The sequence below is a fragment of the Vigna unguiculata genome, chromosome 3, assembly GCF_037176805.1.
Source record: "Vigna unguiculata cultivar grain cowpea cultivar isolate G323 ecotype 2 chromosome 3, ASM3717680v1, whole genome shotgun sequence".
In the NCBI taxonomy this organism is placed as follows: Eukaryota; Viridiplantae; Streptophyta; class Magnoliopsida; order Fabales; family Fabaceae; genus Vigna; species Vigna unguiculata.
In genome coordinates this window covers 64,798,885-64,815,849 of record NC_140794.1, presented here as the reverse complement: position 1 = coordinate 64,815,849, position 16,965 = coordinate 64,798,885, and the positions used below count along the sequence as shown (strand labels likewise).

At 31.3% G+C, this 16,965-nt stretch overlaps 2 protein-coding genes across 2 annotated transcripts; one reads left to right on the top strand and one right to left on the bottom strand.

Moving 5' to 3' along the window:
* Positions 1-1,744: 1,744 nt before the first annotated feature.
* Positions 1,745-4,658, top strand: EIR1 (Auxin efflux carrier family protein). The gene is made up of 6 exons (XM_028061150.2): positions 1,745-3,122; positions 3,279-3,555; positions 3,652-3,737; positions 3,851-4,008; positions 4,120-4,196; positions 4,368-4,658. Exons 1-6 carry the CDS (start codon positions 1,892-1,894, stop codon positions 4,432-4,434), a joined length of 1,896 nt encoding a protein of 631 aa, XP_027916951.1. The 5' UTR covers positions 1,745-1,891; the 3' UTR covers positions 4,435-4,658.
* A 4,773-nt stretch (positions 4,659-9,431) lies between these two features.
* On the bottom strand, positions 9,432-14,191 carry LOC114176858 (nucleotide-sugar uncharacterized transporter 1-like). The gene is made up of 7 exons (XM_028062038.2): positions 13,913-14,191; positions 12,366-12,517; positions 12,058-12,266; positions 11,890-11,983; positions 11,186-11,352; positions 10,892-11,062; positions 9,432-10,181 (listed from the first exon to the last, which is right to left on the bottom strand). The coding sequence occupies exons 1-7, from the start codon at positions 13,983-13,985 to the stop codon at positions 9,908-9,910; spliced, it is 1,140 nt and encodes a 379-aa protein (XP_027917839.1). The 5' UTR covers positions 13,986-14,191; the 3' UTR covers positions 9,432-9,907.
* Positions 14,192-16,965: the final 2,774 nt, after the last annotated feature.

Below are 16,965 nucleotides of genomic sequence, written 5' to 3'. Positions count from 1 at the left end.
ATAGCAGCAACAACACGCTAGTGGTGACACAACCCTTCTTCTTCTTTTCGCGGAATCACAATGGAGACAATGAACAATGGTGACATATTATATTGTAAAGAGCTTAATTGTGTAGGAAGAATAACTAGCAAACCAAAAATATAAATTTATTTAACATGACTTTAGATAATGATTATACATGCAATCATTTACTATTAAAAAATAAATATTTCTTATCAATTTTGTTTCTAATATTTTTTTTATGAAATATTTATAAATTTTGCTATAAAAAAAATTCAAAAAAATCTTATCATTTTTTTTTATAAAATATTTTATATAAAATAATTTTCAGAATAATTTTTTTAAAAAATACTTACATTGTAATTTTTAAAAAATAATTATTTACGAAAAAAATTACCTACCAATTAAAATTTTTATAAGAAATAACAAAAATAAATTTTATAAATCCTTTTAACAAATTTGTCATATAAAATCAAAATTTTTAGTAAAATGAAAGTGACTAAACTATAACAATTGACTTAAAATTATCATTAAAAGCCTTTTATTTTAAACTTAAAGTTACTAAATTGTCATTATTGTGTTTTCAACTTTGATTACCATCGTTATTTCTTCAATTTTGGTAATGGTTCTCCAAAATCTTTCATCAAAAATATAATATTGATATTAAATTAATTATAAAATTGTTATCGTTAACTTTTGAATGACAATTGTTTTGTTTATTACAGTTGGTTTTTCAAAATTTCAAAACTAACTACCTTCCAAAAACAGTTATTTGAAAATTAATGTTGAAAAGCCGTTATAAATGTGATATTGTTGTACACTTTTCTTTTTTTTAGTTTATGCTATTTACATAAAGTTATAAATGAGATATTGTTATATGATTAGTAGACAGGAAATACATAAAGAAATTTAAAGATCTCACCATTCTTATAATTTCTAGAAATTATTTCTTGGTTAATAAAAGTCTCTATTCAAAGGGATGTCTAAATCAGTAATGTCCCAATTAGTGAAATACAAAACAACTCACTTTTGAGAAGCAGCAAAAGTATGCTACGAAGAATCATTAGAATTTGTTCTTTCGTGAACTGTTACATCATTTGTAAAATGAAGAAAAAATTAAGTTATTCACCTCACAGTAACATAACTGTGACTCACGACATATAAAAATCAGACAAACCGAAACAATTAATTACAATGAAAAAGTTAGGCATCAATGTTGACCACATGGTTTGAAGTTCTTTGTTTTGGCAGCAGAGTGATTGAACCGTTGGCTTCTTTGTAATATCCAAAAAGGAGTAAGCTCATTTATGTCTGAATCTTCTTCACATCCCACTACCATTAAAAAAATACTTCTCTCTCTCTAAGATCTTTGCTGCTACCGCAGATCACTCAATATGGCCTAACTTACATGTGCATCAACGACTACAATGGCGCCAAGTTAGGCATATAATGAAATTCACACACACTTCATACAAAATCCAAACCCTTTACTTCTTCTCACTACATTTAACCCACTTGAGCTTTTCTTTTTTAATTATCAGATTTAATCTAAGAAATATATTTCACGATTCTCTGTAAATAATCACACTTGTTGGGTTCTGAGGGAGAATCACCTCTATTCATTTCAGAAATCATATATATAAAAGAAACAGAATCAAACAGAAATTTCTTGCTTTTTCTATTGGTGGCACTTTTTAAAAAATTAGCAACCTAGACGTGTCTATAAGAGAGGACTAGCACTGAAGGTTTAAGCCTATTGCCCTTCTTTGTGGTGAGAGGTCCTTAGTTTCAGTCATGTTTCCTTGTTTTCCAGCTTAAACGCTACCCTACAAAACCTTTCACAACTCTCTTTTTCTGTCTACATTGACCTAGCTACAACCCTGCGTTAACCATGATAACCATTAAGGATATTTATGATGTTTTCGCGGCTATTGTGCCCCTTTACGTGGCTATGATATTAGCATATGGTTCAGTTCGGTGGTGGAAAATTTTCACACCTGATCAATGTTCTGGTATAAACCGCTTTGTTGCTGTGTTCGCAGTTCCACTGCTTAGTTTCCACTTCATCTCCTCCAATGACCCTTATGCTATGAACTACCACTTCATAGCAGCTGATTGTCTTCAGAAAGTTGTCATTCTGGGTGCTCTCTTTCTATGGAACACCTTCACAAAACATGGCAGCCTGGACTGGACCATCACCCTGTTCTCTCTTTCCACTCTTCCAAACACCCTTGTCATGGGGATCCCTCTATTGAAGGCCATGTATGGGGACTTTTCAGGGAGCCTCATGGTTCAAATTGTGGTGCTGCAAAGTGTCATATGGTACACCCTCATGTTGTTCTTGTTTGAATATAGAGGTGCCAAACTCCTCATCACAGAACAGTTCCCTGAGACTGCAGGCTCCATCACCTCCTTCAGGGTTGACTCAGATGTTGTCTCACTCAACGGTAGAGAGCCACTGCAAACGGATGCCGAGATAGGAGAAGATGGAAAGCTCCATGTGGTGGTTAAGAGATCAGCAGCTTCTTCTATGATATCTTCCTTCAACAAATCCCATTTAACTTCTATGACTCCTAGAGCATCTAATCTCACTGGGGTAGAGATCTATTCCGTTCAGTCATCAAGAGAACCAACCCCAAGAGCTTCAAGTTTCAATCAAACAGACTTCTATGCCATGTTTGCGAGCAAGGCACCGAGTCCAAAGCATGGCTACACAAACAGTTTCCAGAGTAATAGTGGTATCGGTGATGTTTACTCGTTGCAATCTTCCAAGGGGGCAACACCAAGGACTTCTAATTTTGAAGAGGAGATGTTGAAGATGCACAAAAAGAGAGGAGGGAGAAGCATGAGTGGAGAGTTGTTTAATGGAGGTTTGGTTTCTTCTTACCCACCTCCGAATCCAATGTTTTCAGGGTCCACAAGCGCCGGTGGCCTCAAAAAGAAAGATAGCAGTGGTGGCAGTGCTGCACCTAACAAGGAGTTACACATGTTTGTTTGGAGTTCAAGCGCATCACCAGTTTCTGAGGGGAATTTGAGGCATGCGGTTAATAGAGCTGCCTCCACCGACTTTGGGACAGTTGATCCTTCTAAGGCTGTTCCACATGAAACTGTTGCTTCCAAAGGTAACCCCAAGATCATATATCAAAATATCTCAAACACTTTTCAAAGAATGTGATTATTGAAAACATCCTTATAAAACATTGCTTCTAGGACTTCCATTTTTGTTTGGAGTAGGGTTAATTTGTTTATTGATTTTAAATGTTCGATTTTGCATGCAGCTGTTCAAGAACTGATTGAGAACATGAGTCCTGGTCGTAGAGGGAGTGGAGAGAAGGAGCTTGAAATGGATGAGGGAGCGAAATTTCCCACAAGTGGATCTCCATACACCTGCCAGAAGAAGGTGGACTTAGAAGGCAATGCAAACAAAAACCAACGGATGCCACCTGCAAGTGTTATGACAAGACTCATCCTCATCATGGTTTGGAGAAAACTCATAAGAAATCCTAATACCTACTCCAGTCTGTTGGGACTCGCATGGTCTCTCATATCATTCAGGTACACATGAATTTCAAAGTAAAAATGAAAAAATGTTTACCAATCGCTGTTGCTGTCACTCATAAATCGCTTAATTGCTCATGTGCATGCATGCAGGTGGCACATTGAAATGCCAACTATTGTAAAAGGTTCCATCTCAATACTGTCTGATGCTGGTCTCGGAATGGCCATGTTCAGTCTAGGTACTTGTTATGAACCCTTTATTAATTTTTTTCTCCTTTCTGTCAGCACTATATCATATATACAAAAAAAAAGAAGGGTAAATTATATATATGGGAATCTTAATTGTAATCAGGTCTGTTCATGGCATTACAACCCAAGATCATTGCCTGTGGAAAATCTGTGGCAGCATTTTCTATGGCTGTAAGGTTCTTGACAGGTCCAGCAGTTATTGCTGCAACCTCCATAGGCATTGGACTCCGTGGAGTTCTTTTGCATGTTGCAATTGTCCAGGTGAAATGAACAATGAAACTTTCTTTAATCAACTATCTATTACAGTCAAAGTCTTTAATGTTATATTGTTATTAATTCTTAGTTGTTTATGTTATGGCCTATTTATTGCAGGCTGCCCTTCCCCAGGGTATCGTTCCCTTTGTGTTTGCCAAAGAATACAATCTCCATGCAGATATTCTTAGTACTGCGTAAGTGTCTTTTTATGTTTTTTATTTGGTTAAATGAATGATTTCAATATTCCTGATCCGAATAATGTTTCATTTTTTGATAATTTCCCCCCTTTTAAAATTTTCAAATAAGAAAATTTATGAGATGCAGATGATCATATATAAACTAAAGAGAGTTTGCAAATTTTGCAGGGTTATATTTGGAATGCTGATTGCATTGCCCATAACCATACTCTACTACGTGCTGCTTGGACTCTAATTAATCTATCTTGGGAGGAAGAAGGAACAGAAGAGAATTATGATGCTGTAACTGTACGTACTACGTAACACCACGCTCAAGCGGGGTGGATGAAGAAATGTAGAAGATATTTGATTTTAGATGTTAGAGAGGGAAAGAGAAATTATATATAGTATATAGTAGAATGCTATATATTAATTATTTATGATTCGTATGAAAGTTTGGCTTTGATTTTTTCTTCCAAATTTCTAGTCCACTCTGAACTCTCTATATTTGTTAATGGAAAAATCTTCTAGTTAGGTAGGAAAGATAAAAGATTACAACCTACGAGACGCAAGATAGATCAATTTTTTTATGTTGTTTTTGGGACACTATATATCAATGGAGCAACTTTAAAACTACACACTTTCGGCATTTTAAAACTAGCTAAAAAGTTGGAGTTGGGGACTTCTGAATGAGGTAGCATTCATGCTCCCTTTCAACCTCACAGAAAAGAAACACATTAGGTATCTGAGATTTTATAATTTTCGAAGAGTTGACTTTCAAATTCCTTCATTGATCAGGAAATTTTCTTTTCAATTTAATAAAAGATTTTCAATTGAAGATTCGAACTATTGCAGAAATTAAACTTCCTCATCAGACATATTACTAAAAAGCATAGACTCTATTTGCACGCAATGATCATCACATAATACATGAATATATTCTGATTTGTTTAAGAGTATAAGTTTAACGTTGCATGTATCGAGGAAGGAACAATACAATTAACAGCATTATATACGCATGGTAATGCTGGCTTTTTCAGTATTTTGTACTATATATGAACGCGCATATATATATATGTATAAATAAACTACTAGTAGTCAAATTGATGAGTAGATCGAAGATCAAAAGCAGGGTGGCTTCAGTGCATCGTTCCAGCGGTTGCCTTTTCCAAAAAAGTTTGGTTACTGTTCTTGGGATCATGTTCAACATAATAAATACTGAAAACTTCACATGTGACTTACAACGGATGATAAACGGTTCAAATTGGAACAAAATTCTTAATTCATATGTTACCCTTTTATTAATTATGGGTGTTTGAGTCGACATATACCAAAAGTTTCAATGAATTGTCTTGTTCGGAGAGCCATTATTCATGTCACAGTTAATGATGCATGCAGTGAATGATATATATATGCCCCGACAACTTTGACGATTAAAGTAATCAACTTCGTTATAAATATACTTATTACGACTCCAGCTAGTAATAGAGTCGTGAAGAATTTCTTCTACTATTTACAAAGAGTTGCATAGATGCTATGGATCTAACATTATTCTTATTAACTTTTTTACATCTATAAAAAAAGAAGCTATATGTGTATGTTCGTCTATTTGTTACTTAAATATTCATTGGAATAGAAAAAGTAATAAAAGGAGTCTGTTTGTTAAATTTGAGCATTGACCGGAGAAAGTTTCTTGGAAATTGCAGACAGCACATAAAGCCATGTCGTATGACAATTTGATTAAAAATCATAATCCCGAGTAGATACTGATGAATTTATGAGAGGAATGAAAAGAATCGTTTGTATTTGAAACATGACAAGAAAAATCCATTAATGAAACTAACGAGATTAGATCAGAAACATGACATGTGCTGAGGTTGCTTATAATTTGATGAAATGATCTTGATCCCCTCCCCACGATAGGGTTTAAGAAACATACAAGCACCGTAATGGTGTAGATTAAGAAGAAGTGGTTTTGTGTATTAGTTTATTTTGAGATTAACACGTTGTCTTGGTCACTGATCACGTGGAACTCCAAAGGGTTGTCTTGTTTCATAGTCATATTGGAAATTGACAGTGTTGCACATGAAGGTTGTCCCAGTTGGTGGAACCTTTCAGACATTTGATGAATAAAAAAACGATTTTGAACAGTTTGTGTAGACAGTGGAGAGAACATAATGCATAAGAGCCCTGACCTAAATGGGGAAACCCTAATTGGTTTATTTGTTGTCTGTGGGTGTTTCTTTGTTTGTGTGTTATGTAAATCAATTTTAGAGCAAGTGAATTGCATTCTTTGTTCTTCTGAATAAGCGCAGCAATGTTTACTTTTCTTGGACTAAGCTAATCTGAATTTGGAAGGTGTATTTCATCATATCCAAGATGTTGTTATTATGATTAATTATTAAGTAATCACCTAATAATTTTACAGCAGACAAATAAATGCACCGTCTCTAAGCAAATCCTGTCATGAATATATTTATATTCAAATTTTCAAATATGACTTTTCTTTATCAGTTCAAACTGCAAAGATGGTTTAATTCATCTTTAAATAAAAATGAGCTAAACAACCTCGTCGTGAATTATTAATTGATGTAATTTTTGTAAGTATTAGTTATATTAATAATTTACTATAAGATGGTCTAATCACATTCATTTATTTTTATTTAGGGCAAGTATTATCATATTTCAAGAATATATTTGTAAGAATTTCAAGAATATATATTGAAGGAATTATAATTTTTGTAAGGAAATTTGAACTATTCGATTTTGACTCACTTTATTTAAGCAAATTAAACTTAAAACTAGTAATTGATTTATTTAAAAAGTATGAAATTTTAGATTTTCTGAATCTATTAATTTGATATTAAATAAATACTATGTTTATGTTAGGAGATGGAACTTATTTGTATGCTCATAAGGAATAACTTAAAATATAGAAGTTAAATTAAATCATTTAACAATGAAGAATTCCGGAGATGCACTCGATCTGAAATCTTCGGGAATTAATCTTTGAATGCTTTATCAAAAGACACAAATTGTTTATTATTTATCTTCACTAATGTTTCTTGTGATATTAAATGAAGTCGTAGAAAGATTTTTTTTTTATATTATTATCCATTACAGTAAGTTAAATTTTAAGTTTAGTGTATTTTTAATTTGTTTTGTTTATTAGATATTAAAAGAATTATTTTTTAATTGAGTCATAATTTTTTTTTCATTAATTGAATAGAATGATGTAATTGTTATATTATCTCATATTTTTTATGAGTCAAGAAATAGAGATTTTATAATTAATATATAAAATAATATTAAAATAATAAAAGATAATTATCATTTTACAATGTAATATTATTTTATATTAAGACATGGAGACACAATAAAGCAAAATGATAGAATGAGATAAGTATAACATTACTTCGTTTACGACAAAATTATATGATTCAATAATATATAAAAATTTGACTCAATTACAAATATACGAAAAACATGAAGCACCATTAAGTCTTTTATTTGTTATTTAAGATTTTTTAATACATGTTAAGAAAATAAAATAATTATGTAAAACTTTTATTGGAATATCTTTACACTCTTCTATATTACTAATGAATAAATGATTTTGAGCAATATTCTCTCTTACCTATTTGGTTGGGACTAAAATGATTTTTTTTTTATAAAATATCAACATTTAATTAGGATAATCTTAAAATAAATTATAATTATTTATATCATCGTGTAAAGGATTTTTTTTCACATCTTTTGTTTCCAATTTATTCTTTAATAACGTTTTTTAAATAAAAATAATTATTTTATCAAAAAAATTTTAAATAATTTTTTTAAAAATTTATCTACTTTTTTAATTTGACCTCTTTTAAAAAATTTAATCATTTTTAATACAAAATTATTATTCATAACAAAAAATTATTCGTGAATAAAATTATTTATATTTATTTTTATAATTATAATTAATAATTTTATTATCATTAAAAAAAGTAAATAAACATATACTTACACTCAGCCCACATAATCCATATTTTGTTTGACTAGTTGCATAGAAAGAAACAACGGGATCAGTGTAAAACTGGAGAATAGGTATACTATGTAGTCCATTTGAACCATAAATAGTCACAAGTTAAATTATTTGACACTCGTGAAGCAGTTCAAACTAGTAAAAAAAAAATCGCTTCATAGCAATCAAAACAACATTATTTTAAAGTATGTTATTTTGATTATTTTTCCCTGAACTAAAAATATAATAAATTTATAATTTTCAATACCAAATTTTAATTAATCTAAAATTATAAAATATTTTATTTTTATGTGTATTTTGAATATTTTAAAAACATAAAATATGTTGGTTTCAATTTTTAGTATTATTAAATTGTGTTTCATAAAATTATTTTACGTATAATTTAATTATTAGTACTATTTTATTATTATTTCAATCAATATCTTAAACAATTTGATGACAACTTCAATTTTTAAAACTTATATTTTAATGTTAAATTCCGAGTCTGCCAAGATTCCTTATTTCATACATGCTCAAATTCAATAATTAAAGTTTGTTCCACTTTCATTATTTTAGCATAAGACAATTTCCGATATATATATATATATATATATATATATATATATATATATATATATATATATATATATATATTAATGAAAGGAGACCAAATTTCTATTATGGAAGAGAATAAGTATAAACAATAAAAATATAAAATAAAATTAAACAATAAAACACAATACCATTATATTCATTTTTCATTGCATCCTCTTCTATCCAAACTTTTAAACTATCCTAAAGAATATATTACTAATCCTAAATACCATCAACTATTAATGATTGATTCACAGCATAAAACCTTTTTCGCTAAGTGAATTAAACTAAAAATTTAAGACAACTGCCAATTAATTTTGGTAGTCTGTTAAAAGAAAAATAATAATTTTTTTATTATAAAATTGATAATTTCCTCCATGATTTTCAATGCTCCCTGTAAACAAGATTCAAAATAGACAATTTTTATTCTTGATTTCTTAACAACATTGGTTAGCAAAACCTAAAAATGACAAAAGATTGATAAAGATATTATATATCTTCTGTTTTTTATTTATATTGATAGATGTATTTATTTGATTCTCTTTTATATTATCAGATATTCTGTTTGATTAGGTTTTACTTCTTTCGATGCGAGATTGTATTTTATATATTAAACAAGACTCTAATAAATCAGTAAACAAACTCTCTTTGAATAATTTTAAACAAATACCTTTTGTATATATGTTTTTGTACATATCCTTCCTTCTCATGACTTATACATATTAACAAAGTCTGCATAATTCTTACTAAATACCAAATTAACAAACCTATTTTCACACCTCATAATGAGATGTAGCAAACTGGGATGAATATAACAAAAATAAAATAAAATGATGAAATTCTGTTTTCTGTGACAATTACAAATGAAACAGTAGCTCCTATTCTATACCGCAGAAAAAACTCGTAACTCAGGATAAGAAACAACCAAATAATTCATTTACAGAGTAGATGGGGTTCCCACTTGCCATGATAGAAGCATTGAATCCTAGTATGAATTTAATGAATTTTTATATTTGAACATAAACTATCACCACCAAAAATGGTCAGATTCGAATCTAGAAATCACAGCAAGGAAAAAAAAAATGATTGGTTAATTATCATCTCATGTAATGCAGTATCAGGAATTTTGTTAGACATTTTCTGCGCTGTAATGTCCATTATGGGAACTGCCATTTTCTTTGCTTAGTTTAGATTTTGGTAAAAGGGAGGTCTGATGAGGAAATATCTTGGCTGTTTGCTGCTTCAGATTAAGGCAAGTGTAAACAGACATACCAACAATAGCTGTAAATGCTCCAAAGATACTGATTATGCCAGGATTCGATCCAAAGAGATAATAGTTTCCCAAAAGGATAATGCATGTCTTAAACTGCCCAAGAACAACATGCGAGACCGCAGATGTAGCACTGTAAATTACAAGGAAAAAAATACATGAACAAACTAGCCCGAAGCAGTTAGCTAAACAACAATGTAAATAGAAACAGATGTACAATTTGTTGAACTTCAATGATGGTCTGGTTAGGACAAGTTTTAAATGACCAAACATTAACATAGTCATAAACTTTGCACACTTGATTACTTGTACATCTGGCCATATAGTACCACCAGTATTAGGCTTAGCACATAACCATCAAGTTTGCCATGTCTATAATTTTTTTTTGAAATTCTCAGTGCATAGGGTCACTGTTGTAGTATAGATTATAGCATGCTAAAGGAATGTTTGCTAACAACAAAACATGTTAGTGGAACAAAAAAAGTGTAAATAGTCTACGATTCAATAGTATCAAATGCCATTGAATCCTAGATGAGATAATTTATACTTTATTCAAAACACTATTATTATTGCGATTTATGGTCAGATAGGGAAATGCAAATTATATTCACATGAGAAACAAAGATGGTATCAAATGCCACTAAAGACTTCTTGACACAACTCTGTCACCTGAACAAATAAGCTTATACCTTCTTGACACACTATATGATCACTTAATTTGATGAAACACCCTAGTAAAGTATTAAACAAGTGGGACACCTACTTTTTACCAAAAACAGAAATTTGATAACTTTTAACAGGCAAAATATTCAACAATTGAAGATGGTAATACATGTGCCTTACCCTAGTGCTAAGGCCCCAGATAACTGAAGCAAAAATCCAAGAATGGCTGATGTGAGTATCACCAATGTGTTAATGAAGTTCCAATCAAAGGAAAGTACACCAGGAGGGTCTAAGCAGGGTAACATAGCAGCCAGAAAAATTAAAGTAATGGGTGTTGTTTTCCACATTAACCTGTTGAATAATCCACAAATAAAGCAAAGAGGGAATATTGGTATGTAAATCAGCACTTGGAATGGGGAGAGGCAGTCATAAATACTTATTAACGACCAAAGAATAAACAAACAAATTACTCACGCCAAAGCAGTCCAGTTTTCTAGCTGCTGCAATCTGGACCAGAGGATTTTGTTTATAGCACTAGGTACAATCCACGCTAATGCAACACAGGCACCAAAGAAATGAAACTGCAGATCTGTCACTGTAGCCACAGCAACACCAATGGATACTACCGTTAATGCTAAAGCCTGTAAAGTTTCAAACCAACTCAGTTAGGGTTTCAATAATAATAAAACAAAATAAACAAATGAGATAAGTATGAAAATTCTGAAATCTAGAATTAATTGTGGAGAATAACACATCATTTACTTCTGAAACATAGAATACAAGCATCATTGTAGCTAAAGTGTATAGATTTACTAATTGAATCAATGTTGTTCATCTGGCATGATGTTAAAGATCAACAAATGAGTAAAATGATAAACTTCAAAAACAATAGTCGTAGTTACTAGACTTTTATTTTCAACAACAATTTTGAACTGCATTCATAGGTCCTCAGAAGCACATATAATGACAAGAAGAGACACACTCTGGTTAGGAACTTAACAATGAAAGGATGAGATTAGCTACTTGAAGTTTGTAATTTTACGTTGAAGGTATAAGAGATCACCATAGCACAAAATGTGCACATAACTCAAATCAATAGTAACAAAAAAAAAAACTCTTATTCCTACAAGCCCCTGAACACTCTCTTAATTATTCCCAGCCAAAGTTAATGCATTTACCTTGGGCCAAGAAACTTTCTTCCTATACAATACAAATTCTGCCATAACTATTGAAGGTGTTACTGCAATCTTTGCCATCTGATAGAAACCAATACTGAAGATATATATAGATATTAAATTCAGAGAAAGAAACAAATACTTTAAATAAAAATGTCATAGTTGTGTTACCTATTATACTTCAAGCTGACATTAGCAAGGCCAGTAGATAGAGACATGACAAATCCAAGAGTAAATAAAGCAGACAGGTTAGTTGATTTTGAGGAAGGAGAGGCAGGAAGCAAAGAGAACACATTTAGTACAGCCATTAAGAACCAGCTCACTACATAGTGAATTAGTGAGAGAAGAATAGGGAATTTGAATTTAACAGTTTGAAGAACCTGAAAAGAAAAGTCAAGGAAGTCAAAATCTACAACCATGGTTATTAAAACTTCGACACACAACACAGTCCAACCAGACAGAAAGGAAAGTAAACAAACCATTTTGTTCATGAAGATAATACTAATTGCTACTACAAAATTGAAGGCAAGTGCTGCAGCTGGACCACATGTACGATGTTGATGCCGTTTTGCACCTTCAGGGGAACGAAATTCATTAAACAGTGAGCCTCTCAGGTCTTCCAGCGCTCTTCCTGTAATGACCAATAAAAGTTATAATAGGAGGTATTGGAGAAGTTTCTTATGGAGATATAGAGTAAAAAGTATCAACTAACTATGCATCACATTCACATTCTTATATATCAAGTTCAAGGAAAATTCATCAATTCAGAGTTGGCTGAATAAGACATGAACTTGAATAAATTTTGAATGTTCAAAGTTAGTATATGCAAGTAGGTGCAGAGACTAGACTGAAAAAAATAACAAGATCCACTCTGTGTTTCGATGGAGTGCTTTCATTACGTTTAAATGTTTTTATTATAAAGGAGTTAGCAATAAACTTAATATAATTTTTTATCATGTTACTTGAACTATATTAATAACATTTCAATGTTGAGTAAATCTTCATGTGTTTAGTCCAACATAATCAATTCTTGATTCAAACTTGATTTTTTAAGTTGAAGCAATTTTAAGTAAACTGTGTTGGATAAAAATTTTACACCGTGTTTTACTCCTAGCTTGTTTTTAAAACAAAAACATCAAAAACAATTTTAAACTTAAAATCGGGCCAAAATGTGACCATTATTATCGTAAATTCCTTCTCATTACTGATAAGAATAGTACTATCAGTCACATTCTTTTGTTTAAATCGTATGTAATGAGAAGAATTTTTATTTTTGCTTCCTCAGGGAGAATGCTTCCGTGTTTCTATGTTATTATATCTATGTATGCATACAAATTCATAAAGTATAATAAATATATAATATACTAAGGATGTATTTTTTTAACATTACTGAAAACAAAAATCATAATCATTCTCATCATAAATTCCTTCCTATCATTTAAAAAGTATACTATTAATCTCATTGTTTTGTTGAAATCATCTATTAAGGCAACAATTTTTAATTTTTGGTTCATTAATGCAGAATTAATGGTTCCATGTTTCTATATTATATGTCTCCCCTAATTATATTAATTTTTCAAAAAAAAAATATAAATTAGATAATACTTAGCCTATTTGCATTAAAGAAGTATATCCATGAATATGATACACGGACTTGAAGTAAATTGAAGCAGCTTCGTATTCTGATGAGCACCAAAGGATTAAAAAAAAACATTGAAATATGAAAAATGACCAAAAAAGTTTGCAAAAATGGAAGTCCCAAATCCAGACCCATTTTTGCATGTGACTACTCTTCAACAATATGTGAAAATAGAGTTAGCAGTGTAAGAAGTTGAGTGTTCTGAAAAGGCTCAAAGTAACTGTAAAAAATGAAAAGTTGATGGAGAATAATCCGATGCTACATATTTACACTATCCAATCTTAAACCAGCAATTGATAAACCCGAAACCCAGTTAAATGGAGAAAAGTTGAAGCATTGAGGACTCAAATATTGTAAAAAGAAAGGAATGTAGAATGCATAGAGTACCTCTTTCCCCAGCATCGCTATCTTTGCGCTTGAGAATCTTTCTTGCATCTTTTCTAAGTAAGAAATTGAACATCTTGAAAAGAGGATAATACTAATGGGGGAGACAAAGTAAGAGAAGAAGTAACAATGGCACTTGGTTTGGGAGAGGAAGAATGAATAGAAAGGAGAAGGAGAACAGAAGAGACAAAAGTTTGGAAGAAAAAGGTGATGGACACGTGGATTATGCCGGTGATGGCGGAGAATGGCAGCTGTCGGCGACCCCTTAATACCTTTCACATGACAAGACATTTAACGTTGTTGTTTATCTGACAAAAACGGTGTCGTCCCATGTACCCAATCAATGTGACGGCAGAGGGTCATTCAGCAAACACTTTACCAACAACATTGTCCATACTTCTCTTTTTTAGAATAACACATTACTCTTATCTATGAAAATTTATATAAATATTTTCAAGACTACTTTCATCAACTAAATATATTTTAGATTTTTTAATATGAATAAATAACAGGTGATTTTTTTTAAGAAAAAAATGAACTTAACGTCCATTGAATGAATCTGTTAGATTTAAAACTCAATTAAACTAAAATAAAATTAAATGCAAATAAAATAAGAAAACCAAAATTCTCAGATAAATATACACTTTAACCAAGATAATGTATTGGTTCGAAATGTGCTCTATCTATTTTTTATACATGTTTGTTGCTAAAATCAATATTTCTCTTTCCTCATATTTATTTTGGGTTTGTCTAACTCGTTCTATCCACTCTTATCCATGCTTGGCAAGTAAATTCCTGAATTTCAAACCCTATCAGTTACATTTCTTAATCAGTAGAGTCATCTAAATATTTTTTCGAGAACTATTATTATACAGGCTTACTTTTATTTTCCTACAAATGGAAAGTTGGAAAGTTATATTTTACTTTTCTAAAATAACATTATTAAAAAAATAATGTTTCTGAGAACTATTTTAACCCGGTTCCTCATAAATATTTTTACTAGAGAATATGTGAATCTAATTTTTTCAAATCAAAATAAAAAGTTTCTTCACAGAAATATCATATTATTTCAAATCAAAATAAAAAGTCTCTTCAATTATTTCATAATGAATCATTAAAGGTTATTCATTAAGAGTCTCAACACATAAAAATTCACAAGTAAAAACTACACAAAAATGCACGTGATTATAGAAATTATAATATATTATTTTATTATTTAATACTTAGTAAGAAAAATACTCAACCTATACAATATTTTTCCATAAATATGCTTGTTTGTGTTTCAAATTATATAAAACTTTTCTTAAATATTTTTATTGATCCAATAAATTTTAATAATCATAATACTTATCATTCACTATACCTCTTTAAATTCACATAAATTATTAATACTCAAATATAAGAAGAAAATTTATTGCAAGACATTTTCTTCTTTAAGGTAAATATTTAATATATACTTAAAACTAATTTTTCCATTCAATAACTAATATTGAGCAGTTATAAATAATGAAATTATTAAAAAATCAAATAATAATATAATTATTGTACTCTCCAAAAAGAAAACATAATAAGATTGAAAAAGAAAACGTTTTTATTAATGAAAGGTTATATACACAAAAGGTATAGCCCAATTAGAATATCTTGTTTAAGCTTATAATTAATGATATCTATACACTAGTATAGAATAAATTTTTTACAGCGCCCAATATGCACCGGTTCATGTGCAAACAAGGTATATGAAGACGCGGTGGCACTTTTGTAATTTTTCTGAACTTTTATGCCTCGGTTGTACATAGAATCGAGGCATAAACCCTCAAAATTTTTATTTTTGCCGCAGCTTTGATATTTTTAAACAGGTGGCAGACTTTTATGCCTCGAGTCAAATCTAACCGAGTCAGATAGATGTTTATGCCTTGGATCTCTTATAACCGAGGGCAGATAGATGTTTATGCCTCCTTCGGGTCTCTTATAACCGAGGCATATTTGATTGCTTTTCGAGTGGAATATGCCTCGGTTTAAAATCAACCGAGGCAATAAGTCTTCTTAGGGTTAAAAAGAAATCGTGTCACTGTTTGTCTTTTTCGCGTTAGTAGCAGCATTTTTTCTCTCTTCCATTTTCGAACGCAAGTCTCGTTGTAGAAACAAGTTTTTCGTGCCCCTTCCTCTTCAACTTCTCGCGTCTTCCTCCTCAGTTTCTCGTCCAACTCCTTAATTCTTGCGAGCAACTTCACCTTCTCCCTCTCGCAGTCCTCCAATTTCGAAAACGCAGTGTTTTGTTTCTCTTTGGCGTTTCTCAGAGCGGACACCTTGGACTGCACCAACTCCACGAGGTTCTTGTGCATTGCCAAGTTCTCGTCGACCTCGCGTTGGAGCTGGTCGGTGCGACGTCGTTTCAATGCCGTGTCAGATTTAAGTTGAGGATAAAGCTGAGAGCAGAAGACATACTCGATCTGCGCGATGCGGTCCTTGGCGTATTGAATTGAAGCGACGAGGATGGTGCTGAGATTGCCGACGTGGTGTGCGGCGCCTGAGTCGGTGAGAGGAAACCCTAACTTCAGAGAGGGAGGGTGGTTCAGAAAGTTTTTTTTTTTTAAATTCGTGATACCCATTAGGCCTCGGTTCCCTCAAGAACCAAGATAGTAACCCTCGCATATGCCTCGGTTCATAAACCGAGGCATAAACAAATCTTTTTTACCTCGTCAGTATATGCTTAGGGTGTAAAACCGAAGTCAAAAGGTCAAAATAACCACGGTCAAATCCCTTCCCTACACTAGTGATAGGTTGAATCTAAATTAGGAAATAATAAAAAAATGGTTAAGAAAACAAAATCGATAAGATAATTGTAAAAAAAGTACACTAGATAGTCTTAACATTATTTAGTTTTTTCATATTTCTTATACATTTTTCTTGTTTTCTATCTTTCTAATCACATGGGCATCAACAACGCATCGCAGAAATTTTCAGGTTCCAAGAGTGATATCACTGCACTACAATAAGTTTGTACATGATGGAACCTCTGTGATAAGTTTGTACCCGCAGAGGTGCCTTGTTGGATG